General features: G+C 48.9%; 1 protein-coding gene across 5 annotated transcripts in view; it reads right to left on the minus strand.

The window, feature by feature from the left end:
- The window catches only part of CACNA2D2 (calcium voltage-gated channel auxiliary subunit alpha2delta 2), a 238,463-nt gene that overhangs the window by 116,798 nt on the left and 93,818 nt on the right, over nt 1-27,847 (minus strand). For all 5 annotated transcript variants that reach the window (XM_032699030.1, XM_032699026.1, XM_032699029.1 and 2 more), the window contains one exon: nt 12,706-12,822. In XM_032699030.1, coding sequence (XP_032554921.1) covers nt 12,706-12,822 — 117 coding nt within the window. The remainder of the gene's footprint in view (nt 1-12,705; nt 12,823-27,847) is intronic.

The following is a 27,847-nucleotide window of genomic DNA, read 5'->3' on the forward strand; positions in this document are numbered from 1 at the left end:
ATGGCTGCCGTGACGAGGGAAGCTTCCCTCCAGGGCACCTTCTGCAAACCTCGCACCCACCAGCTCATCAATCCTTGGCTCTCATCAAAAGGCAAACTTATAAACAGGCCCAGACGCTTCTCCCAGGTTTAATGGAGGCAGCTAAGGAGCCGTGATCGTTCGATGTTTTCCAATGATAGCGGTGATGCCTGAGGCCAGCTATAATATTACCATGAAATAAATCTGCAGTGATATAATTAGCAGGGATGCTATTATGCTCAGGTTTTAGGGATGCTCAGCACAGAGGGAGCAAAGCAGCTCCTCAGAATGGGACCTTGCAGAGGTTCTGGGTTAGAGATGGCACTGGGGGTGGGAGAGACAAAAAAGCTCTAACATCAAGGCAGTGGGGACTACCTGCATTAGTCTGTAAGACAGTGTGGACTACCTGCATTAGTCTGTATGCCAAAAAAAAAAATCTGGTTTTTAAGTGGTCAGAGGTTATGGTAAACTCGGGTCTGCACAAGTTGCAGCGTTAAATCCAACCTTCTTCTCACCACTCCAGCTACCTCCTCCCTACAAGGGGCTGCAGTGTTCAGATGGTGCTTGCAAAGTTGCTGCTTCTTCCAGCATCTGGTCAGTGATGTGCCTTGTGGTTCCCTAAACTAGGATGGGAGATGGGGCAGGTAGATGGAAAACAACACAACTCTGAAGCCCAAGTCTGGTGGGAGGAGACGACTGCTGTTTTCTCTGGCACGCTGCCCCAAGAGAACAAGACCCTGTTAACTTTGTCACTGGTACATATAAAAGGCAGACAAATACCACTAGAACAACAAGGAGAAAAAGAGAGAAGAGGCTGGGTTAGAGAAAGGGGTGCTACTGGCATCTGCAAGGAATAACTAAGAAAAGAGTTGGCACCTACCCAGGGTTTTCTGTTGCTTGCAGATGCAGCGCTAGAAGCAAGAGAACAGAAAAAGGAAATAACGAGAGCAAAATGTTTTAGGAGCAATGGTCATGGGGGAGAGGAAGGGAAAGAAGAAAGTCAACAAATGCCAGGAGTGATCTTCAGTTTTGACACAAAATTCTCAGGGCAGTTGTTTTAGAGCCACATTCAGGGAACTGGGTTCTTCTCAGCTCTGCCCCAGCTGGGTGCTCCCAGCTGGGGCAGAGGCCTGGGAAGGGTTTCTGCTCCATCTGCAGGACATAGACTTGTGAGCTGGAGCTCCTGTGCCAATGTCTGCATGGTACATCATTTCTTGATTATAAAAGGTGATGTCCTAGGGCAGAGTTTGCATCAAAATCAGGAGATCTTCCTTTAAATGTGCTGGGCAGGAGACACCCTGCAGGAAAACCCTGAAGCAGACAGTCTGCCCTCAGCTGAGGTTCAAAAACTCTTCATAAGTTTTAAGTGTGTTTCCAAATCTGCAGTCAAATCCTACACCTTCCCTCTTTTTTGCTACAATAAACTTTATCTCAGAATGTAATCTAGTAATAAAAATGGTTTTAAAATGATCTGACAAGCACTAGAAACCCCATTTCTTTTAGAGTGACAACTCTATTTACAGCCGCACATACATATACTCTGGTTTATATTCTACATGCACTCCAGGTCCTCAAGATTTGGGATCTATCCTTTCCATCCACTTGCAAGAATCAATTTCAGTCATGAAAAGAAGTTCTTAAGCAGGCAGAAGGTAGGAAGAAAGACTGCCTCTAATGCTGGGGTCTCTGCACATCTCCCAGGACAGGGGAGCAGAGGGACAGGCAGCCACCCTCTCTGTTTCAGGGCTGTCTTGCTGCATTTGAGCAAGCCTCAAAACTCCAGTGGATGCCTCTCCAAAACCCACATGCCCATCCTGAATGGGCCAGAGGGCTGTTTTGCTTGAGGGGAGTTACAAAACAGCTGGGCAACATCCTACAGGCAGATTTAGGATGCATTCAACTCTTCCTCTTTCAGAAGGGCGCAAAAAAATTGCTAACTGCTAAAAAAATTCATATTCAAAGCCTGAAGTGGCCAGGGAACAATAGCACCAAACCCAAGCAGAGCAGAGAGAGAAGGAGCTTTGAGCTCCAGGGAGACGTTATTGTCCTAATCACGCATGAAGGACACCTTGTAGCTAAAAGTTCCAGAACTTAATTAGGAAACACAGCTCTTATTCCCGGGTGTATCAAAGACAAAGAATGATCTCCCCAGGCCTCAGTTTCCCTATGCACAAAGCTGAAGCAGTCAAATACATCTATCCTAAGGGAATAAATCACTTGCTGGAATGCACTTGGGAAGCCCAAACTACCACCACCTGGAAGTTTGCTTCTCAGCTCCCATGCTCACCCAAGCACACTGGTGCTTATCTTCTCTTCCCCATCATGGTTTCCCACTGCCCCCCAATGTTGCAAAGCTCAACATCTTCCATATCTTATCCCACTTCCTCGATTACTGGCACACCAGCAGACAGTTCTTCATCTGTGAGAGTGAAGAGGGAGGCATGGCTAAGATTAGCAATAGCAACAGCACGGACCAGAGTTTGCTCCCTATATAATGAGCTGATATCAAAGCTGTGCCATCTACTGGCATCCAGCTGAAACACTGCTTCCAGCACTACTCCCAACAAGTTCTTGCTCCAGCAGCTCTCTGTGTAGAGCTGAGGTGGGATTGCAACTCAGACCTTGCACGAGCAGTGGCACACAAACAGCAGACACGGGACAGCCAAAGATGATGGTTCATTTTGCAGCAGCAAAACCAGGCAATCACTGGAGCCCTGTCTTCTCATCCCCATCTAGATGGGTTGTTCACTCCCAGCCTTTATAATCCCCCCATTTGCTATGGAATTACTAGCTTTACTTAAAGGATTCCCCCCCCCCCCCAGGTTAAAATTAACTTTAACTCCCATTATTATGCATAAAATTTGGGGAAGGCATTTTTGCAGGCACAAACAGTGACCTACAGCCAGCAGCCCTGCACAGAAAGCTGGAGTTACCACTTCCAGCAAACCTGTAAGGTACTTCCAACAGCCTTCACTGCCATGTTACCCAGCCACTTTCAGGGATGTAGCGAATCCAAAACAGCAGAGGAGGGACAGAAACCAAGGACGTAAAGCAGAAACACCAGCCCAGAAAACAGGTGACTGGCAGGCACAGGTAAGCAGAGACACAAAGGTTGAGCTCCCATGCACCGTTACAGCCCAGCTCTGTGCCCGTGGAGCTGCTTCAGCTCCCCCAGTTAACCCAGTTCCAGCCCCCCCACATCCCCGTTCAGCCAGGGGCTCCACAAGCCCCACCAGGCAGGCAGGTACATGGTTAAACAGTTTTGCTCACAACCTTTTCATCTTGCTTTCACTTCAGATGGTGCCTCTGAACGCTGACAGATTTCTCATTGCAAGGCTGTATTAAGCTGCTTTTTAATTGCGTTTCGAGGGACCCAAAGGCCAGCAGGCAGAAGGGCACTTTATTTTTTTCCAAGGAACACTATTTTCATTTGTAGAGGTAGGAAAGGTTTCCATTAATCCCCAGCAAGCAGACAGCTTCCACGCAGCACGCTGGCTGCAGGGACGGCCGCTCCAGAGGACTGGGATGATTTGAGCACTGTCTGCTGGAACAGCACAGCTCCCAGCAACTCCTCTTCAAAGAGCAGATGACAGGCTTTGGCACGAAACTTGCATTAAATTGATACAATCTCTTTAATGTTATCTCTGGCTCTTTATCACAATTGTATGTCCAATTTACATTCTTGTCGCCTTTTTTTTATATTTTTTTATTAAGATTTGCTAGATCCTTATCACTGATATTTTACACATTGTCGTAGTGTCACTCAAACATTTAATGGACATCAGCTGCTCTGGGAATATATAATAGCTCCTTGCTATGGGGTGGGGTGGGAAGCTGACGGATTTCAGACTCCATCCACCTTCTTTAGGAAAAGAAGGCGGGATTTGAAGAGAGCTTTTGAGACAAAAAAGCTTTGTGCAAGTCCATTAACCTCCAGAACCAAGCCTCCACCCCCTCAATCATTTAGAGGCTTTAACTTCACTACCTGTCTGTAAACAGAGCTATACAAATAACTGAATTTTAGTTCAGCCTGAGGATGAAACCCTTAAAAAAAAAAATAATCCTCATTCCACCTGAGGTGAATTCCAAATGATTTCACTGTTTCTTGCCAGGTCAATTACTCCCATTCAATATAAGAGCCTTCCACCCCACATGATGCATTTGAAACATTCAGGGGGGAAAACATGAAACAGGAATAAATTGGTTGGAGGTTTTTCTGCCCCAGATCTTGGGCTTCAGAGAGCTCCTTGAGGATGTACAGTGTCATGGAGGGCAGGAGCTGAACTCACAGATCTGCTCTCAGTCCCTGGAAGTGCAGAAGCACACACTCTCTGCAAACCTACAGGCAACTCTGGAAAAATAAAGATCTTTCACCCTCTCCCACGATGCACAGATTACAAAGTCACAGGACAGGGCGCAGAAGCAACTCTAGCTACTGAACTGCCATGGAAATGCATTTTCTCATGCCAAAATTAACCAAGAAAATTCAAATAAATCCCTTTTTCAGTGACATGGTTTCTTTTATTTTGCTATCATTGCAAGCATATCTTCCCAATCATGTTTAAAGGTTATTCTGTGAAGAATTAAATGGCAATTCCCTTCCCTAGTGCTAATTCCTTTGGAGACCCCCTCCTCTATGGCATTACTAACCAATTTATATCTGTGTGATATATACAGATAGACCAGTAAGTCACACCCACCTGCTTTTACCCTTTCAGCCATCCCCAAACACCTCCCCTCAGTGCACAGAACAAGGCATCCCACCAGGCCTTGGGAGCTCAAGAGGGTAAGGACCAAGCTGAGGGATCTGAGCTTTGAGAACTGCAGCAAATCCCCTGCCCACTCTAATGACTTCAGTTACCTCCCCCTCTGCTTAGAGTGCTGCTCCCGTGCTGGAAAAACCAGGAAAAACTGAAATATAACATGCAAACTGCTGTCAAATACACAACACAGTTTGAGGATGGGAAGTAAACCCCCTTTTAAGGACTGTTTCATCCTTCTCTTCACTCGGTCTCAGGGGTGTCTGGGTTCCTCACAGCACAGTGTGCAGGAAGACAAGGCAGGCACAGCAATTAAACCCTCAAATAAAAGGTTAGCTCCCATTCCAGGGAGTTCCCAGTCCTCCTCCCTGTGCGTGCAAAGGAGCCTGGCAGCGCTCAGAGAGGGGGCAGGAGGGCAGGCTTTGCTCGGGCTAAAAGCCCAGCTAAAACTCCCAGCACAGCTGTGTGACCCAAGACCAGAACCTCGGCCTCGGATGCTACACAGGCACTGGCAGGGAGCAGCAGTTCCCCCCCTGCAGCCTTCCTGCCTCAGGGAGGAGTGCAGCACACAGTGCCCTCCAAGGGAGGGTGCTCTGGGGCATCGGGGAATCCACAAACCTAAAATAAACCCCTGGGCAAAGGCATCAAGTGCAGAGCTAAGTGGTACAGATCTGGAGTGTGAGAACCAGTTCACCTCCTGGCTGACAGGGTAAGGGACTAGAGATGGATATTTCAGTCTTTGGGAAGGGGAAAGTCAGGCAACTATTTATTTGCACAGTAAAAGTAACTTCACTTTTGGGTTGGAAAGCTATACTAAGGGACATCAGCTTGTTTACAGAGCTGGTTCTGCCTCCTTTTTTTGCTCTAGGCCCTGAGAGGGCATCCCAAAAAAACCACAGAGAGGTGTTTTCTTTAAACAGCAACTGTCCAGACTTCTTACAGCGAGAAACAACAGCCTCAGTCTGCCAAGGACAAGAGAGGACACAGGTCTCTTCATCCATTCTTTACCAACAGCCAGGCAAGGGGCTTGGGATCTGCTGTGGAGACTTACTGAACATTTCATCAGATCAGGACCGTTGATTTTCACTCCCCCATCTGTGACTCCAGAGGCACTGGTGGTACTGAGGCTGTACCTTGCATGTGTGTCCCAAAATAGGATCATGCCAGGACTGCCCAGCCCCCAGTGTGTGGCAGTGCCGGGGGAGGCAGCGGCAGGAGCCCCTGTGTCCCCATAAACCTCCCCTGCTGCAAAGTGCACCCAGCAGCTCAGGAAGTTGTAAAGCCCATCGGGCTGGGCTGCTGCCAAGTGCTCATGGGAGAAGAAAGGGAAACGTTCAACATAATCTGCATGAAAGTGCAGGAAGCCCTAAATTGTGTTAGTGCTATTAAGAAAGCTGGTTACACTGCTCGGCAAACTGGCCCAATATAGGTTTGATAGACTTGTTACAAACATCTGATTGTGCTTGATTAGATTAGACAATCAACCCCCATCCTGGTGTGTGGGCATTGTTCGACTCCCCTCTGCAATCTGTAAATTAGAATTCCGGACCTGGGAGATTGGATTCAAATTGGATTACTGGAGCAGGTCCAGCGCAAGAACAATCGTGAGGCAGGAGAAGACACACACATGCACGAATGAGTAAATAAATAAATAAATAAACAAACAAATGCACGGGGACTGTCAGCCAGGATTTGATTAGGAGCGAATTAAAAATAGAATTTGAAACAAAAGCCACCAACCAGCAATTAGCAAAGAAGCAGGAAGAGGGATGGATTTGTCACTATGACACAGGAGAGCACAGAGACCATGCCTTTAAATGGTTTGTACTTCAGCATGCACAAGGTTGCTGTTGGTTGTGGTCCTTCCTCCACCAACTCCAGAGCTCCTGTGTGTGGCTGTGTGTCTGAAATGGAGCAGGAAGGCATGGGGCAATGAAGCTCCACATCCCACCAAACCACAGGCTGTGTCTGAGCTCACCTGAACTACGTTTATTCCCTCTCTCCTATCCTATTTTGCTGCCTAGGCAAGGCAGGTAATGTGTCCCTTAGCTTGGACAATGGTCTGGGATCCAGCAGGCCACGGTGTGACCACTGGTGGCCTTCTGACATGCCCAGAAGTCCCCACACAGGTAAAACCAGGGCTGTACCACACCAGAGCAGGAAAAACCACCAAGGCTGCACATGCAGCACCACATGCTGCCACCCAACCTGGACCCCCAATGTACTGCAGCTCAGGAGGGTCTCCCTCTCCTGTCCTGGGACCCCTCCAGTTAAACACAACAACTACTTGGCCAACGAGCACCTGGAAGAACATCCTTCAGGCAGCTCAGCAGGGCAGGGGAATGGCAGTGGGACCTTGAACTGCCAGCAGTGGAGGAGAAATCCAGTACAGCCCCAGGGCTGCTTCTGCTGAATGCTGACCTCCTTCACTGTCTGCCACCAAGACCAGAGGACAGCAACAACCCCAACAGCAAAGGAGGGAAGATTTCCTGGTGCTTTCCTACCAGCCTGTGCCATGACAGAGGTCAGTGCCTCTGCAGCTGAGAAAGGAGGGAGTGGGGAGATGCTCTGAACTGGGCTGAGAGATGCTTTGCTGCACGCCAATTTTTGCAGCTCCTCAGACAAGTGACACCTTTTATTGTCCCTATCAGGGAGCAGAAGAGCTGATAAAGACTCCCTTCACCACATACCTGCAAGGGAAATCTCAGGCCTATCAGAATTGTTAAAGGGATAAACTTGTCCAATTAAATCCCCTCTGCACTGTTGATATATGCTTGTGCCAGACACAAATGGAGCTTGGAACTAGTCCCAGCTGAACAGTAACACACTGAGCGTTCAACCACGACTGAAAGCACAACCAGCCTCAGCTCCTGCCTCTCATGATGCCCCTGCTGACCTGTTTCATCCCAAGAAGCTGGTTTGGTAAGTATTTTGTGGTAAGACACCAAAATCCCACTTTGCCCTCCATCAGAGGGTCCTTAAACACAGTCAAGTACTAACTGCACCATCACATCAGAAGCAATATGCAAGAAAAGGTGCCAGTAAGTGGGAAAGCTCAAGACTGAGGGGCGGAAATCAGAGACAAAATAGCAAAATTTGGTGAAGGCAGTACAAAACCCCAAGTCCTACTCATCTCCAGATCAACCACCTTCACCGTGCACCAAATTGCAGCTTTTCCAGCCACCTTCCCCAACGTAAAGGAAGATGGGAGCACCACAAACTTCTAGAGCCATATTCACCCGGGCTTTGCAGCCAACCAGACTTCCCTGCAGGATGCCTTCACAACACAGAAAATCCCCAGGCCTGTCCTTTGTATTCCCTTTTCTGCCAAAACAAAACATCCAATGCCAAGTGTAGGTTTTCCTACTCTTTTTACAGGAAAAATCTGAGTGTCTTCAGTGAAATACACTGAACTCCTACACCCTAGCTGAAGGAACAGTACCCTTGAACACTGCTGGCAAGCACCTCCTTGCCCCCAGGTGCTCGTTACACAGCAACAAAAATGTGCTGTTAAATTTTACAACAGAATAAAAAAAAAAAACCAAACCACAAACTTTTCTCCTGCTGCTGGTAAGTGCTGTTGGTGCTCTCATCAGCAGAGCCAAGCAAGGTGCACTGAACCTGCTGCATGTACATACACTTGTAAATACTTCTACATACATATGTAAAATACAGACAGACATACATAATGCACATTGTAAATTCTCCAATATGCAAAACACCACTTTGCTCCACAGGTCATATTTGACACTGCCCACAGCTGAGGTCCATGGGAAATAAAACAGACTTCACCTTATCCCAAAAGATTTTGCCAGTGATGTACAACACCCAAACCTAAACCAGCTCTTTGGAAAAAGTATCAGCCCAACCGTGTCACCAGCATCCCCTCGGGGCAGCACCAGAGCCTGTGGGCATTCCCACCACGCTTTATGGATCAGGAGGCCTCTTTTTAGAGAGGGGGAAAGACCCCCAGCACAGACAATCATCTTTAGGCAGGTCATGGTGTATGAATAGTTCTCTTCAGGGCGTAACCCACTCAGTAAACTGTGGGATGTGCTGCTCTCGGGAGGCAAAGCAAATTGTCTGTGGTTAAATATGTGAAGGTTGAAGCAGTCAGCATCCAAAAGCAGCCTTCACAAGAACTGTATAAAAAGTAGAAACAAGCTTAAAACACACCCTAGGATCTAAAATTTCCATCTCTCAGCCTCTTCCCCCACCAAACCACAACTCCCTTCTCCCCCAGTCTGCAGAGCTTTGGGAAAGGATAGACCTGGAGGCATCACTCATGCCCTCTGCACAGTATTACAAAAGAGTCAGATCTGGGGTGTCCACAGCAGTGAGGCTGGGCTGCCAAGGCCTCCTCAGTCACCACGAGCAGCAGACAGAGCTGTGGCATCCAGGAAAGAGCAGCCTGGGTCTGCTGGCAGGGCATGAAGCAAGAACAGCAAACAGCACAGGGAAGGGAAGAGGAGATGCCGTTGTGGGCACATGGAGAAGGCAAGGGGCTGGATTTGATGGTAAAGGAGGTAGGTTCCTTCCAGCACTGTTTATCTTTGCTGTTTCTTTTCCTTTCTATGGAGAACTGGCTTATCTTCACCATCCTCACCAAACACAGCCACTGAGGCTTTGGAGGAAGACAACTTAGTACGGGTGAATTGGAGAATCCTTGGAAAACCTCACAGAGAAAAGAAAGGGGAAGAGGGAAAAATACCCCTTGGGTTTGAGAATCTGAAGCTGGCAGCCAGCCCCTGCAGACCTTCAGGTGATGGCTTTGCCCTGGCTCACTCAGTGAGGAAACTAGCTGCACTTTCAGTATTGAAGACCATCTCTGTTACCTCCCCTCCTGTTAAAGCTTGGGAATAAAAAGCAGCTGGAACTACAGAGCCCAAGGGAGATTGTGAGGCCAGGCTTGAAGCAATGAAATCATCATGGAGAAAGGACACTGGATGATGCTGAGGGAAAGGGCAGTTAGTGCTGATGCAAATCCATGTCAAACAGAAGCTGTTGTGTAGGACAGAGGGTAGAAGTCCCACAGGACCCAGCTGTAGATGATGACCTCTAGTGCCAGGTGGAACAGGTGGGGATTGCAAAAAGATCTTCCTAGGAATTTTTTTGTCCCACAATGGGATTGTCATCAGATACAATGCTCCAGAACAAAAAGGGAGAGACAGCATCCAAATAAGCAGCCCCTTGTAGATGCCTTCACTTAGGAAGCAATTACCCTCTCTGCCACACACCCCTGTCTGTGGCACTCCTCCAAAACGTATTGTGGGAAATCAGAACATCCTACTAGTGCCAGACCTGTGCCACAGTGCTGCCCCCATGGCTGCCAGGGCCAGACAGACAGGTTTGGTTTCCTTGTGCTTGATTTCTGCTTCTTAGAAATGCACCACACAAGGTAAGAAACTATGTATTATTAATAAATGCTCTGCACATAGTCTAACTTAATAAAGACACATTAATATTTTCACTTAGAGGAAAACAGGTTCTTTGATGACTGGACTGAATCACCACCTAATCAGAACAGTGCTCTGAGCTGTGCACCCATGGTGTGTGCCCAAAGGCTTGCTAGCACCTTCCTACAAAGCACCACCAAGGCACAGGCAATATCCCTTCCCTCTCCTGCATCAAAGGAGACAGGGATGCATCTTCTCAGCAGAGTGAGCACCCAGTGACATGGCAATTCATACATCAAGGAGAGGCTCCATTTCTCCCTCCTCACCTGCCCTCACTGATACATGGAGTCCCACCTGACTCAGATGATGAACAATGTGTTTCAAGAAGTCATGACCACTCTCGTGAGTCATGAGAGAAGGGGAGGAAGTAACTCCAGGAGAGATGATTCAACTAAGGGGAGAGTTGAGACTGAGACAGAAGAAAACACAGGCTGGAGAGCAGAAGGAGCTATGGGAGCCCCACTGCTTCAAAGCAGCTCAGCTCATGGTAGAAATTCAGAAGATTCAATTTCTCCTCCTCCATCAACTTCCCTATTTGCAGATTTTCTTGTCAGTGCCACCAAGCCAAGATGTCAAGAATTGACACGCAAGCTGGATGTAAAAGACTGCTCCATCCAAGAGTGTTCTCTGAAGGAGTCCTCTTGAAAGGACTAATTCAGGTCAACAGATCATTGTTCCCGCTGTAAGACAGCGCCAAGTGCTGTTATCTAACCAGCACTGCCAGAATCACTCCTGTGTCAGGTCCAGCATCAGGCAAGCCCTTCACAGTGCACCAGCCTGTCCTGCCCCAAATCCCAAAAATAGGAAAGCAAACTGGAAGATAAACAAGGTTATTTGTACCAAGGACACAGCTCAACCCTTGATCTAGCACCAGAAGATGCACAAACTCTCTGTAATGCTGTGTGACTCAGAGCAAAGGGCAAGGAAAAACACAGTGACTGATGAGCTGAAATTCAAATGTCACAGTGGAACCACCCAGCACAGTCTTGATGTGTAACTCAGGGTTATTACTCTGCTCATCCCACGGGAGCCACGTGTTGTCCAGGTGTGTATCAAGTTTGCAACTAACTTCTGTCCCCCATGTCTTCCTCCAGCATCTAGAGGTGCTGCACATCTCTGGAGTGTTTAATATGATAAATGCTCATGCCTGCACACAAACTATACGAACACAAGGATGTAAGCTCATGTTAAGAAAAAAAAAAAACCTCATCTCCCTGGTTTTCACTTCCACAATCCCAAATACAGTGCTGGCAGTGTCCACCTATTTAGTCCCACTTCAGCTCCCTCCATTCAAGCTAAAACACTTAGTATGAATCCCAAGTAGGATTATTCTTTACTTCCCAAAGTCAAGAATTGAGCAAACAACAATCTTCTTCACCCAAATCCCTTCTCTGAGCTATTTCTTACCCAGCCTTTGAGACAGGTCACTTCTAAACTCTCACAGCCTTAGTTACACCTCAGTTACTGCAACACCCCTTCCCTCACCACGGCACTTTTTTCTGTGCTCCCATTCCTGCCTATCAGACTGAAGGATGGCCAAGTCTTTTTGGCTGTAGTCCCTACATAGGGACACAACAGCTACACTACCTGCTCCAAGCCTTCCACTTTTCCATCACTCTGCAGATGCCCTTTCAGTGAATCAAGTTACAACCTGTATCCAGTTGGCCACCCTGCCAGGTGCCCATTGCACAATTTCATGCCACTCATGTTTTTGAGAGGACACAGCTCCTGGAGGTGAAGTACCCACACCCCTCTTCAGAGGAGAGGGTTCTCCATCTCTCCAAGAAGGTAATTACTTGTCTCTTCCCCAGTAGCAGAGAGTGCTGTACCAGAGCACGGCCCTGCTGCTGCCTCGTTACAGCCACTGCCAGGTTTTACTGAGCCAGCACCACGATCAGGTCACCTTGCTCCACTACAGTTAAAATGAGTTCATTTCAAAAGGAACATTACAAAATAGGACAATAGATTGGAAATGTATGCAGACACCCACGGGGGCAACCCACACGTGCAGTCAGTTACAGGATTTGAGTACCAGACACAGGCACAAACACTTCAGTGCATCCTCTCCTAAGCAGGAAAGGCCCCTCTTGTCTGAAACACTTCCCTGAGCTATTGCTCATGGTACACCACAGTACCTCTGGTTCCAGTACACTCCCAGTTAAAGGACTGGTCAAATCTGCTGCCAGGCTTTGCTGTCACTTGTATTCTTGTGGCAGCACCTTCAGGTGTTTGCACGATGGTGGGAGGAGATGAAAAGCAAGAAGACACTTATAGTAGATCCTCACATGATACGTCCTTGCCTCACATACTCCATGTGAATCTGCCCAACTGCGGGATGCAGTTCCCAGAAAAGGCCACACAACCACAGAAATCACTTTGAAGCTGAGATCATAACGTTGCACCAGCATCAACCCTCTTCTTTAAACCAAGCATCTCCATCAAACGATCGGCACACAGGCCCATCTCCTTACCTTTAAAGCACGGACTTTCTTGGCCAAGAGACTCTCAATGTCCCCTGCAACCTTCTCCACCAATTTCCTGGGCACGTTCTCCTTGACTTCAAACAGGTTTTTATTGTCATCGTAGATCTAAGAAGGGAAGCAAGAGAAAGAAAGACAGTCAATATTAGAGAGAAATACAGAGTCTTCCCACAGAAAAGCTGATCCTCTGAAAGAGAATTCTCGCAATGTGGATTAAGTAACAATATAAGCTTTGGAAATGAGGGGAGCAAGGGGAGAAAAGCTTTGCCACCAGAAAAAAAGAAATGCATTTGACCTGCTGCCCACATCACTGGCTTTAGAGCCGCCTGCCTTCATGCTTGAAGCGATGAGCATCCCACCCTCTCACTCAAAAGCTGAGCTGCCCACAGCACTGCCCACCCCCTGACTCTGCTGAGCCAGTCCTGCAGCACAGGCAGAGCCACAATGCTTCCTGCTGTGCTCTCCCTCACCCAAACACATCCCTAAATCCCACTGACCGCCTCCCCAAAGCCACTTGCTGAACTTGGCAAGTGTAAGCCACACTTCCCACCTGCCCCCAGGGCTTGCTCCATGCAGACCTGGCAGCACTGGTGCAGGCAGGGCAGCCCCAGGAACCGGAGCAAGGGGATCACATGAAGTAGGATAAAAACCATGTCTCTAAGCAAGCCACAGTAATTTGGCACCCTCAGGAAATGAGAATTTCTACAACCAGTCCAGAACTTGGCCAGGCTGCAGCAGGGAGAGGCACAAATCTATACCAGGATTATCCTGAAGGCCAGAGGCAATTACCTGGATTTGAATGTTCTCCCCCAAAGCAGCAGCAGTGACCCACAGGCTTGCCTTTCCAAGTCACAACACACAAGGAGACAATGCCCAAGGAAATCAGCATCAGCACGGCCTCAACAAGAAGGAATCAGTCCCACCATAAGACTTCACAACCACCAACCCCTCAGTCACCTCCTCAGATCATTTTGTGACTTGTTAACTCCACCTGTCTACAAAACCAGGTGCAACCAACACAGGGTCAAAGGATAGAGCTTATTGCACTCATCTGAGATTAGGGGGAAAAAAAAAAAACAAACCTTCGTGCCTTATCTTTTTTTTAAGTAAGGTACATGAAAAAAACCACAAAGCAAATAGGCTTTCTGATTCTCTCTGTATCCTCAGGCTACGTGCAAATGCCTTCAGCTCCAGGCATGAAGACATATGGGAGCAGAAAACCCTCCAAGGAGAGCTGAACCTCCCCAAGGAGGTAGATGACTCCACGCTTAACTGCAAATTCCATGCTAAGCATGTCTGGCACCTACCCAAGCTTGCGTGACCCTTGGAAGCCAAATCATGCTTTCCCACGGGACAAAACCCCCTCTTTGCTGGAGCTTCATTACAGACTCTGCCTGTAACTGCTGGTTTGTTGCAGACCTGACCACGTCGACCAAGGAAGAGACCAGGGGCTGCAGAAACCATTTCTCAGGGCACATTTGCCTGTCCCTGCCCAGATCTGCCCTGGGACTCAGAGCAGCACCCAGACACAAACAGTGAACAACCAGCTTCCACATGACAAACATGTACCTCAGAACTCACACCATTTCACCACGGACTAAGGAGAGGTTTGGCCAGAGACACCCACCAGGCTGATACCACCACAACTATTTCACTTGGTGGAGCCAGCAAAAACAAAGGTATGGGCAAGGCAGGTGCCCAGGATCCACACAGCACCACATCACACAGCTCAAGAACATGATGAGACCCTCTAATATGTCGGGAAACTCCTTACTCCCCACCCTTTTCCTTCTCCAGACCTTATAATAAGCTGGAGCAGGCAGTGACTCCACTTGCTGAATGCAGCTGGTGATAAATTCAAGAGCTGGAGCAGACACGGAGAGACAGACACATACAGAGCCCTTCTGTGGTTAAACAAAGCGGTTTCTGAGGTTGAAGCCATAGGAGTACAATCAGAGACTAAGCAAAGGGCTGGTCTTTTGGCTGTGCACAGCCCTTCCAGACCTACCTGGTTAATCTTCAGGCTTCAACTTTGCTTCCTGAAGCTCTCACTGCAGTCCCTGTTCCGCCCAAGCTCCTCTTTTTTTCCATGCCACTAGAAAATTCCTGACAGCAGCCTCTCCTGGCAGCCTTGTGTCCACATACACCATTGCTCCATCCTAGCTCTACTCCAGGTAACTGGTTTTTTCCCCTCAAAGGTACTCAGGTCACCTCCCCTAGCTGCCAGGACAGTAACCCACACCATCTGTCAGTGGGGCAGCAACAAAAGGCTCAGATCTGCTCATTTCTGGAGTTTCTGGAGAAAACAGCATTTCTGTGAGTGTTGCTGGTTACTGACTTGTGAGAACATGGTCCATGAGCCAAGAGCAGAGATGTTGAGAGCCAGACATCTGTGCCCCTCAGCTGACTCCTCAGCCCCTAAGAGACACGTGGAGCATGGCTCCAGTGCCCTCCCCAGGGCTCTGCTCTCACGGGGTCCAGAGCTGCCAGTCTTCAAGGAAAGACAACTCCAATCATTAAATTTCCAGTCAACCTGATTCCAAGGGCTTCACCCAAATAATTCTGGTCCCCAAACCAAATAATTCACATCAATTTGGCAACTCCTGTCTTAGTGTAGGTGATTGCTACGTGAGCATGGTGGCTCTAAAGAAGATGCTTTAGTAAGAAAGGACATTCAAAAGGCATCCCAAGACTCCAGCAGAAATGATTTCATAGAATCATTTGGTTTGGGTTGGAAGGGACATTAAAAAAACATTCTGTTCCAGTCACTCTTTCATGGGAAGTGACACTTTCCACTAGACCCAGTTGCTCCAAGTCCCATCCAACCTGGCCTTGAACACTTCCAGGGATGGGGCATCCACAGTTTCTCTGGGCAGCCTGTGCCAGGGCTCACCACCCTCACAGCGATTAATTTCTTCCTAATATCCAGTCTAAACCTCCCCTCTTTCAGTTTGAAGCCATTACCCCTTGTCTTCCAGGCCCTTGCCCAAAGTCCCTCTCCCAGCTCTTCTAGAGCCTCTTTAGGCACCAGATGGGGCTCTAGGGTCTCCCTCGAGTCGTCTCCAGGCTGAATAACTCTAACTCTCAGCTTGTCTCCACAGGAGAGGTGTTCCAGCCCTCAGAGCATCTTTGTTGCCCTCCTCTGGACCTGCTCCAACAGGTCCATATCCTTCTTATGTTGAGGGACCCAGAGCTGGACACAGCACTTCAGGGGGGTCTCACCAGAGGTGAGGGGGAGAATCACCTCCCTCAGCCTGCTGGTCACACTGCTCTCCATGCAGCTCAGGATACAATTTCTAGATATTCTTCACTTCAGAGCTCCATCATACTCTGAGCCTCAGATCAAAAAGCGCGTACTGCCAATAGAAAAACATCCTCTAGATAAAAACACCCCATGCCAGCACAGAGAGGGTTAAGGCGAGGGACACTGGACACAAAGCAATATTCTCTCATATTCTTTTTCACCCCTTTCCTAAGTAACAGCATAACAAAGTCATGTGCTTGGAAGACACGCAGTACCTCCAGCTGAGCAGCAGCAATCAGGAAAGCAAAGAGGAGCAATCTTCAAGGAGAAAGCTCTGGGTACAGAGGGAGTCCTGACATTAGTATTTTCCTATTATGAAACAGAAAATGGGCTCCTATTGGTCATGGACAGAAACGGTGCCTGTCCACAAGGGAGGACAGGACAGAAAAAGAAACCAGGAGCTGTTCCTCCAGCCCTCTCTGCAGCTGCAGAGCTCTGCAGTCTTCTTGGCTGAACAGTTCATCGGCGTTAATTAGAACAATCCAAGACAAATTAACAGTGACCATACGTGCATGAGAACGTCCCAGACAGGCAAGGGAACGAATTGTAGGGCTCCAGGCAATTCAGAGAACTTCATGCTCTTCACTGCAGAATTTTGCTTTGGGTTGTTCAGAACAGGTTTTATCTAAGGTGACACTTCCCATATTGGGTTTTCCCTTGAGCTGAATCGAACGGAGTATTTTCTGGCCCAAGACATCCAGAACATTCCTCAGTGATGGCAAAAGCCCTTTGTTTTGTCCAGATTGGAAAGCCATTCTCATTGAAATTCTCCTGTGATCCAGTGCTCTGGGACCTGGGCTTGACATTTGTACCAGCAGTGACCTCAGAGTCAAGGATCTGCTGCTTCTGATTCCATGAACAAACCCTCACACCCAGCCCTGCTGGCACCCCCGGGGGAAAAGGGGGGCAAGGCTGTGTGTTCTTGGTAGACTGGGTTTTACTTTGTAATCCTTTGAGGAACAGACCCCAACCCCTCACAGCCTCCTCAACATGCAGGTGGGTGGCAATGCAGGGACACGGAGCAAAGCCAAATCCTGCACTGCTCCAGCCACGCTGAAACAAGAAGCAGCGCCCTTGTGTCAGCCCTGCCCTATGTGGTTGGCAAACCTGAAGTTACTGGACAGGAGAAGGGCTGCACAGAGCCTCTGAATTACCTGTAGAGGGATGAGCCCTCAGGCAGCACAGAGGAAGCTGTTGTACTCAGGGGATGGGAAGTGAGGCCAAATTATAAACTGCAAGTCTCCATGAAAAATCTGGGAAGGGCTGAAACTGGATGCAGTAGCAGAAGATCCAGTCATGGCAGCAGAAAGGAGTCCAGCAGTGGATGCTGAGAGTGAACTAATACGTGGCAAGTGTGTGGGGAGAATATTAACACTGGCAAAACAACAGAAAGTACTGAGTTGCAACAAAACAACAAAAACAAAGGAAAAAAAAACGGTGGCAGGTGGGGGGAGAAAAAAAATCAAACAGCTCAAGACAACCTGCAACACAAAAAATTTAATCCCAAATATTCCTAAGCATAGAGCAATTACAAACAGCCGCGAGGATGATCTAAACCAGCCCAGAAGCGCTAAGTGGCCTCACTAAGAAGCAGAGCTGGTAACACAAGCAATTGCCAGCACATGTTCCTAGCACCTGTACAGCCAAGGAGGCAGATCTGATACTGCCTTAGCACATCCATTCTCTAAATTCAGTTGTTTGCCTTGCTTCTAATGCACAACAAATGATGCTCATCTCTGCCATTAATTCCCTCTGTGCCCATATATCCAGGCAGCTGTCAGGGTTCAGAGAAAGCATTTGCCTCTTCCCAGTTCCCTATGAGCACACCCAGCACCATGAAACTTGGCAGCCTGAGAAGGAAACGGGTGCAGGAATCACCACTTGTTCAGCTGCTATGAGAGGATCCAACACCTTCCACGGGTCAAGGTATCTGATGATAAAACATGAAGAAAAATGACAAATCCCAGGGCAGCTCCCTGTGGAGCACAATTAGTATGTAGGCCTCTGGGCACCACTAGAAAGTAAAAATTGTCTCCCCAGCCTCAGCCTCGCTGTCTCTTACAGGCATTGGCCTCCCCTGCCAACTCTCTCCAGCCCCCTTATCCGGGACATGAGGGAGGACACTGATGAGAGGGCTGGGATAGTGGGGTGCTCCTGCAATCCAAAACAGACCCCCCCCATTCCCTTTCCCCCCAGTTCCACTTAACATCCCCCAGGAAGCAGCCCTCCTCCAAAATCAGAGGGGCATCACTCCACTGTGCTTACACAGCACCCACTCCCCGCTAAGATTCCCCCTTTGCCCCACTCAAGAACAACAGCAACGAAAAATCTGAGCCCTAACAGGGCAGCTGGGTAACCCCAGCAGCTCTCAGCCCCCTGGGCCAGGATACAGCTGTACCCACAGCTCAAACCCCAGCTGGGGTGTGCTCAGGGCCAAGGAGGGAGAGGCTGTGGAGCTCCAGCTCCTGCTGGAAAGGTGCCTCATCTGGGTAATAGTCATCTTCCAGAAATTAATTTTTTTCCCCACCCCTGTATGAATCCAATACACCAGGTTTGGACAGCTGCAGTCCAAACAGCAGCGTTTAATCACAGTGCAAACCTGGCATGTTTGCAAAAGAGCACAGTACTACGTGCAGCAAAGGAGCGTCTGCCTTCCTGCTCCTGGAGCATCCCACCTCAAAGTTGGGGTGCTCCCAGTGAGGGAGGCCAAAGACCAAAACACATCGCTGCAGGCACAACAGCTGTGCACACCTGAGACAACCCCTCATGCCCCAGAAATGGGACTGTGCCATGTCATGCCCCACAAAGGCCAGCAAGCAGGAAAACAAAAGGTTTTTCCCACCTGGCATTGCTATGGGGCAGGGAAGGTCTCTGTTCAGGGGTATCCTTCAAGCTCCTGCAGCCAGGCCCATGCCTGGGATCAGCTTTGTACAGTGACCCACATATGGCCTCTGCAAAGGGAATTAGTTGGTACAAGAAATGCTGCAGCAGGATACCTGCCCTTAGAGGTGCTGCTTGCTCAGATGCTCGTCTAATGCTTCTCCTGGAGCTTCAGGATCTGTTGGTTTCCCCCAGACAAGCATCAGCCTGGCCCCATTTGAGTCTCATCTCACCTACAGCCGAGTCCTGCCCTTTCCCCACAGCTCAGAGTATGAGTGAAGAGGAATGGGGAGAACCCTTGAGCTGACTTGCTCGTGCCTTGTGTACACAGAGCAGACCCAACTGGTGAAGAGGGAGCCTAGAGGAGAATTGCCCAGTAATATAAATGACCAGCAAGACCACAGTGAGATGGTCCAGGCTGAGCAAGAAGCACTGTGGCTGGGTAACAGGGAAGAAAATAGTGCCAAACCCCAGAGATCCTGCTGGAAGATGGAGACTGCTCAGGGCCACAGGCAGAGAGCAGAGACAGCACGATTCCCATCTCTGCCCTCATCCCTGCTGCACCTACTGTTGTTAAATTTCATCGTCTGGTGCTTATAGTTCTTGCAATGATGGTAATCACCGCGGTGTCTGTATGACATTAGGAGGATGCCAGCCCCGGCGCAGCGTCAGGGATAATGAAGCAGGCAGCGAGAAGGGCGGCAGCGGCCTCGCTGACAGCGCCGGGACCGGCAGCGCTGCCCGCGCCTCCCCGGGCGGATCCCATCCCATCCCATCCCATCCCATCTCATCCCATCCCATCCCATCCCATCCCATACCCCAGCAGGGCCAGGGCTGGGCACCAGCACAGGGCACAGGCCTGCTGGGGAAGCACTCGGGAACGTGCTAGATCCTGGTTTTCCCTGTCGAGGAGTCGGGAGGGGGAAAAGCAAAGGGAAGCAGCTGCAGGTGAGCACTGGTGCCATCGTTCAGAGAGGGCTTTGCAAATCTACCCCACACCAGCTGCCAGAGCTGGTACCACGGATGCCACCAGCCCTAAGGACCCATCTGTGAGCAGAGCCCCGAGCCCAGGCACCCGATGTGCTGTGCCTGTTGGGAGCAGTGTGGGCAGCGTCTCCTACAGAGCCCAACCTGCCTTTTATCACCCCTCTGCCTTGTCCCCAGCAGGAGCCGCTGCTCCGGCGGCCTGCGGACGTGCCCCAGCGCACAGGAGGCGAACAGCTTGACATTTCCTAACCCCCTCTCCCCTCGCTCAGTGCCATTTCCCTGCTGTGCTCCATCCTTCCACCCACCTAATAAAATGCAAGCATCCTCTGAGCAGCTCTTCAGAGCTCTCCCGCAGAAGCAGGACAGGGAAATGTGCAGTTTAGCTGCTCCTCAGGGACGGTCAGCTATAACTGAAGCAAACAAACCATAGAACTAAGGCTCCCCAGTTCACCAAAATGCCTGTGAAAAGGCAGCAGTACCACAGAGGACGTGGGGGAAGAGAAAAAGGCAGCCCACACCACCAGGGATGGAGAGGTGGAGCTGCTCCAGCGCTCCCTGTCCTGCCCTGGCACCCACATCTCCCATCCTCTGTGGCACTGGCTGGACTTCTGCTCTCAGCCCAGGATCACCAGCCTCTACAGCTGAGACTTCAGCTCTGCCAGCCCAGAAGCAGACATGAGACTGCTATACATAATTTAGCAACTAGACAGGGATAAAGGGCTATACACGGTTAGCCTGGATTACAGAAAACCTCTCCTGGCCTGGAAAGCTGCTTTTAGTCTTCATCAGCCCAAACCCTTGTATGAGGAGCTCTCAGAGCAACAGACCTGCCTGAGTGTTTGCAGAGAGTGAACCTTCTGCAAGGAAATTCAGTATCACACAACTTGAAACTTGGTCTTCTCCTTTCAGATGAAGTGCTGTAAAAATAAATCACTGCACGGGTGAAAACAGAAGGTCTCAACCAGGCTGGGAGCTCTGCCCAGGCACTCCTGTGCACACTCACAGCCACTTAGATGGGTCTTGCTGCCAGGTCGGGGGAAAAGCCCACCAGAGCATAATCTGCTAATGTATGAGAGGAAAAGAACAGCTACAGCATCTCAGACAAATGCCCAAATGTGTTCAGAGAGTACATGATCTCTAAAAATACAAGCTTGTACAGTAAAACAGAAACAAAACGAACACACCAAGCTTGACTCTGGCTGCTCACTTGGTTATATTGGGCATAAGAAAAGCTTTAGTAAGGAAAACAGTATTTTTTTAAAAGGTGCCTCAACTACTTCCCTTCAGGATATATTCTCAAGAGTTAACCAGTTTGATCAAGTTATGTCTATGCAGAACATACCTACTTCAGATCAACAACATTAAAACTGCACCTAGAATACCCTGGGTGCACCTTAGGAGGGATGCTGTCACAGATGAAGATGTGCTATTTTGCTAGATTTCAGCTTGGATATTATGAAGAAATTCTGTGCCCAGAGTGTGGTGAGGCCCTGGCACAGGTTGCCCAGAGAAGCTGTGGCTGCCCCATCCCTGGAAGTGTTCAAGGCCAGGCTGGATGGGGCCCTGAGCAACCTGGTCTGGTGGAAGGTGCCCCTGCCCATGGCAGAAGATTGGTACAAGATGGTCTTTAAGGTCCCTTCTAACCCAAACCATATCAGAATCAGTGCCCCCCCATGCTGGATCACGCTGGGTTTTCCCCAGCATCTCCAGATCGGAAGCTGCACTGATACAGCAGTGCAAATCCTTACATGTGAAGCTCTTCCAGAAACACATGCTTGATTTATATTGGTTGAAAAGAACTCAATTTTTCTCTGATTTACCTATAAGTAAGTATTTAAATCAATTATGGAATGGATCCTCAGCTTAACCAGAGGAGGTTAAAGTGCTCTCTCAGGCAGACAGACACATGCTCTGCTGAAGCACCACGCTGGACCCACCAGGACAAGCACAGGGGTTGGGACGGAGGGGACATGGACAGAGGGTTCAGAGGAAAGGGAGTTTGGAGCAGGAAGCCCAGGGAAGGAGGCATTGTGTGGTGACTGATGGCTTCAGAGAGCCATCTGAATGAAACAAACAGGAGAGGATGATGGAAATCATTAGGGAAAGATAAAGCAAGAAACATCTCTGCTTCTCTGATCTCAGTCTCTGTGTGGCTGCAGTTCTGCCTTTTGCACAGCTGCTGGACAGTTTAAAACTCTGTTTTTCCCCCCAGGGCTAAATGTTTAAGACACTGCAACTACAAAAGCTCATACAGACCCAAAATGGGATCTCACCGCACTCTGTTTCCCTGACAGTGAGGAGGATGGGGAAAGGACCACCACTGCTCTGAGAGAAAGTATTTCACGAGACTCTCTTGCACCCTGGCAGTGGTAGTGTCCATGGCAGGCCTGCTCCAGCTGGGCAAAGGCTGCTCCCCGTTCCCTGTGAGTGTACCCCAAGCACACACAGCTCACTCATTCTGCACTGAGCAAGGAAAGACTCTCAGATCCTCAAAGACTTGACTTTAAATAAATAACCAGACCTCTTTCCCAAAACAGCTTTATCTTTCGTGCCAGAAAAGCTGCTGCTTCTTGTAGGAAAGGCTGTGAAAAAGGCTGTGCTGTGCACACTAAAGCTCCCAGACATATTTTGCAGACTTCCTTTTAACTACAAAAGAAAAAGACTAACAATTACCTCATGCTGCCTTTTATTTTTACTGATGGCTACCACTGGCCAAATTCAGCTCTCAGCTGCAGTGATGCAAATTTGGGATAACTTCACTGACATGGATTTAAACTAAATCTCTTATTAGAGCTAAAGCAATTGAAATCTAGGCCAGCATAAGTCAGCACTGTCAACATTTACCCCCACAGTTTTCTGCAGAGTAATGATCTATTTTAAAGAAATTGAACTTTTAGAAATAGCAACTTTGCATTTCTCTTGATTTACCTTCTGATGTAGGTGGTGGGGCTTTCTCTGCACTTCAGGGATTCACGTTTACAAGCATTTCTCCCTAATTTCAAGCACTGGAAGCATTTCTGTAAAGGCACAGGCTCGTTGGAGGCAAGGCTGGAAGAGACCCACTTGTTCAACCCATCCCCTCTGGCTCATTCAGGACCCACCTAACCTGTGCTGTTCACAAGCCCTGCTCTAATCCCCTGGTGGTGGAGACCTCAGGCTTCCATGTCTGATGTTCTCCAGTGTTTTCATACAATCACAGTGTGGTGTGTGTTGAAAGGGACCTAAAGCTCATCTCATTCCCAGCCCTTGCCATGGGCAGGGACACCTTCCACTATCCCAGGTTGCTCCAAGCCCCATCCAACCTGGCCTTGGACACTTCCAGGGATGGAGCATCCACAGTTTCTCTGGGCAACCTGTGCCAGGGCCTGACCACCTCACAGGGAAGAAATTCTTCCTAATATCCCATCTAACCCTGTCCTCTGTCAGTTTAAAGCCATTCCCCCTTGCCCTGTCACTTCAGGCCCTTGTCCAAAGTCCCTCTCCAGCTCTCTTGGAGCCCCTTTAGGCACTGAAAAGTCAGCCTGCAACGAAGTCATGAATTAAACTTCTGTTTAATATAAAGTTATCTCTGTTATGGAATAGGCTCAAAGCTTTGCCATGTCCCCAGAAGATATGGAGAACAGATTTGCAGACAGCTTTCTTCCAGCCATTTTCAGACTCATCCTTTCTCCTGCTAGTGCTCCCTGCTCCCTAGTCAGTGAGGTTCAGAAACTGAGACTGCAACAAAAGTACACCACCTGGAGAATTAATAAAGAGGTGACCCACTGCAAAGTCATATCAGCTGAAGTCTTCAGCTTAGTCTAAAGCCTCCCCAGCAAGACTGAAGCAGCAGCATCAAACCCTCCAGCTGGGAAAGCCAGCCCAGGTTTGTTTTCAGCACAGTCTTGGAGGGGGCAGGACTGGTATACACCCAGAGAGATCCCAGAGGATGTCTCTTCTGAAGGCACCCTCCAGAGATCTGACACCTGAATGGAAAGGCTCCACTAAAAAATTCAGAAAACTCTGCAGCATCACAGAAAACAGGGCTGGAAGGAATTTCATCAACTCATGTAGTCCCAGCCTGCTCCAATGCCCCCAGTGGAAGGTGGTATGATGGATGTGTCATTTCTAACATAAGTACCACAGTTACCTCATTCCTAACATGTTCCTCTGACCTGTTCTTAAAGAAATTCAGTGATGAACATTTCTGTGTTTCACAAGAGAAAATTCTAGTCACAGCTTCCAGTACTTCACAATCCTATTTGAAAGTTTCTTCTGATGCCCAAACTGAAAATCCCTCACTGCAATTAAAAACCATGTTATGGGTGGAAAGACCCCAAATTACAATGAACGGGCACATCTGCCTCATGCTGCTGTGCCCCTGTTATATATCTGAAGATTTGTTCTAGTTTAGTTTTTACTCTTGTAGGCCAAAAAACCTCATGTTTATATGTTCTTTTCGTGCAAGTTAATGCTTTTCATATCCAAGTGTCTTGGGTTCAAACTACAATTAAGGTAACAATTAGGCAATGCCATTGGTAGAGCATTCACCAGGGTGATATTCTAAACAGTCCCCAAAACATCTACGCATCTATCAAAGCTGGGGACTTTTGATCAGATGTCCAAACCCAAAACTTTGGGGAAAACAAATGTACAGACCAGGAGTGAGGTGGAGAGAAAAAACAGTGCAAAAATGGAGGCCACGTCTCTAGCGTAAAAAGGCACATATTTTTTTGTTGGAAGGACAGAGAGACAGTACAAGAGTGCTCAGACAGCACTCTTGTTAGAGCAGATTTGAGGAATTCTGAGATCCTCAGCCCTGATTTGGTTACTGATGAGAGCAGGGCAGCAAGTGGCTGCAGACTGACATGAAACAACAGAGCAATTTTGGGAGTTAACGATGGTAAATTCTCCCCCCTCAGCCCTGATTGGTACAGCAGTGATTCACAGGCTCTCCTGTCCTCTCCCTGGTCAGAGGAAGCCAGAGCAAGGCAGCTTTGGCCCTTGGAAGGGTGATCTCAACACGAGAGGCCAAGGCAGGCAGATAGAGCTGATCCATACAACTGATGTGACTGACAGAGATGTGCTACAGGTTCAGGACAGGGAACACAGGGCAGGCTGTTTCTTTCCCATATGGGGCCAGACATACCAGCTTCTGCAAATCCTGTGCATTGGGGTTGTGACTTTCTGCTCTCCATATGGCCAAAGAGGAGAGTGCAGGATGCTCTGCAATCCCAGCATCACTCCTATGGCCAACAAACTCTGCCTATGTACACTGCTAAGATTGCAGGAGAGCTGTCACATGGTGGGGAAGAATCAGTCCCAAGGTGCCCACTGCCCCCCAGGAATAACAGGGTGCAGGGAAGCACCCACAGTGTGAAAGCCAGAGCTGGGCCAGGGCAGCCAGAACTCCCAGAGCAGCCAGAAGTACTCACTTGGATCTGCTCAACCACCATCACACACATCTATGGACACACCTGAATCCCCACTTGCCTTGTCCTCTCCCTCTTCAGCTCCTTCCAGTCTTTGAGGGCTCTAGTCCCTGCTGTCCCAGCCCTTTTCCCCTGCACAGGAGCACACACTCACAGACACAGGGCAGAGCTCCAGACCCGTCTGTCTGTACAGGCACAGCTCCCCACACAGCTCTGCCTCTGCACTGGCTGCCGGCACCAAGTGCTGTTTGGGCTCCACACCTGCACTCTCCCCATGACAGCCATGATCTTAATTAAGCTTCAGGCAGGGAGCAATTGTCTGGCACTTATGCTGGGAGAGGGGACTCTGTCTGTATTCCCCCTTTGCCACAGGCACAGCCCTGACCTGCCTGTGTGAGCGCTGGCAAATCACCTCCCTGTGTCTGCATGGGCTCACTGACCTCCCACTTTGAAAGAATTTATCGTTAATTTTTGCAAAGTGTTGTGGAATCCTTAGGGGAAAGGTAGCACAGGAATGGAGAATATTAATATTCCACCAAGAATCTCCAGGGATCGACCGGCACATTAAAGCTTCTACAAGCAGAAACAAAACTCTTGCACGGCTCAAGCCAGACTCCCAAAGCCCCGGTGGATTTTTTTTCAGTACTTCTTTCCAGCAGCATTAGGAAACATGTATGGGGCCTGTCATTATGCATCCAGAGCAACAGCCGTGCCACATCTAAGAAAACACAAGGAGAATGCAGGACCAGGGACGGATTCGTAGCTACTTGGCGTAAGAAAAGGTTGCATCAGGCAACGTGTACGGTGGAGCATTAGTCTCCTGCTGTTCCAGTATAAAGTTAATCAGGGACAGAAATTAATCCCTCCTGACAGCATGTTGCCAATTTCTGATTTCATCCCCATTTCCTCGTAGCTTATCATCAAGGGAAGGGGGAACTTGTAGCACGGACAAGCCTGTCACATGCCTCTTCCTTTGGTAAAGGCTCACACGCAGCAGCCAGGCGTTCCCTACCCTCCGAGCGGCACGTCCGTGCTCCGCACGCACACAGGGCCCCTCGCACCCCAACGGGCTCACCCACCCTCACACAGGTACACACAGTGCAAACTTATGCATATGCTTAAGGCAAAACACGTGCCCAACCATCAGCTTTACTCCAAGGCAGTGGGAGGGAGGGGGGGGTAAGACGAGAATGAGACGAAAGAAATCCTCTCCCCTGAGGGACGGTGCCAGAAGAGCAAAGTGGCATTTACAAATCATAAGCGTTTCCCTTCCCCGCTCTCTGCTCCTTTGCCCAGAATGTTAATTAGCATTGCTCTAAACAGCAGTGGCAAAAGCTGAAACCCAAGCAGCCTCAATTGCTTGAAAGGAAACCCTGGCTGGGAGTTTTTTCAGATGAGACATTTAAACTCAAATGGTGAGATGTGATGGTGATGCAGCAGGTGCTTTTTAATGCCACCTTATAACTTCCCTCCTAAAACTGGACTGTGAGTTCTAAAAAGAAAACTATCATTTCCCAAGGCTGTAGGATTCTGCCTCATGTTCCAAATGTCATGGGTGTATTCTGCAGCTTATTCTCCCAAGCCCAGCAGATCACGGATGGAGCCCCACGGCGTGGCAGCAGTACCCTGCTCACTCCCACAGTCCTGAAACATTTCACTGCACTCCAGGCTGGGCAACCCCCAGGGCTGCTTTGCAGTGTAGTTGATCACATAACAGAAAAGTGGGTTTGCAATTATGTTCATAAATAATAGTGCTGACTTGGGTTTGTGTCATAAATAAAACTTGGATGATTATATAGACCACATATATCTCGGTCTGTTTGAATGATCAATACGCATCTTAAAGCATCACTAAATTTTAGTTACAAACAGTGTGGCAGGAAACTGGCTTCACAATTTGCTTCTCCTTTTAGAGCTATTCCCTTTCCTATTTTATATAAGTCTCCTCATCCAACTTATCAAGACTATCACCACCTTGAGAAAACCCCCCTGCCTCGAGTGATCCATGTTGTCATGTTTCTGGCACTCCAGGTGCCACAGAAGGAACCTGCACCCCAACTCCTGGACAACACAGGTGACAGGGATGCTGGAATTAATCCCTGCTGAAATGAGAAACTCAAAAACATCCCATGGACCAAAACAGTTGGTCTTACACACAGAGAGAGCAGTTCTCAGTACCAAACCCAGCAAGGCACCCAGACTCTGGGGTGATTGGCTCACCCTGGGCACCTGCACAGGCAGTCAGTGAATGTGCCATCACCTCAAAGGGGTCCCAATACAGCCCCATGCCAGAAGCAAGACAAACAAACCCCTAGCATTTCCCTCTCTGAGAGCGGAGTGTGCACAGCGCAGGAACATCCTCCATGCGCTGCAGGAGCATTCAGCCCCATTACCCTAGAAACTGAAGAGCTATTGTGAAATAAGTGCAAGGGGAACTGGGAAGGGAAGCAGATTCTCAGCCATAAAACCATCAGGAGATCTGCCAGCCACTTGCTGAGCTCACAGAGAACAGCTCTCCTCCCTCCCTGCGACAGACCCAGGCTGCAGATCA

Source organism: Chiroxiphia lanceolata, chromosome 11 (genome assembly GCF_009829145.1).
Source record: "Chiroxiphia lanceolata isolate bChiLan1 chromosome 11, bChiLan1.pri, whole genome shotgun sequence".
In the NCBI taxonomy this organism is placed as follows: domain Eukaryota; kingdom Metazoa; phylum Chordata; class Aves; order Passeriformes; family Pipridae; genus Chiroxiphia; species Chiroxiphia lanceolata.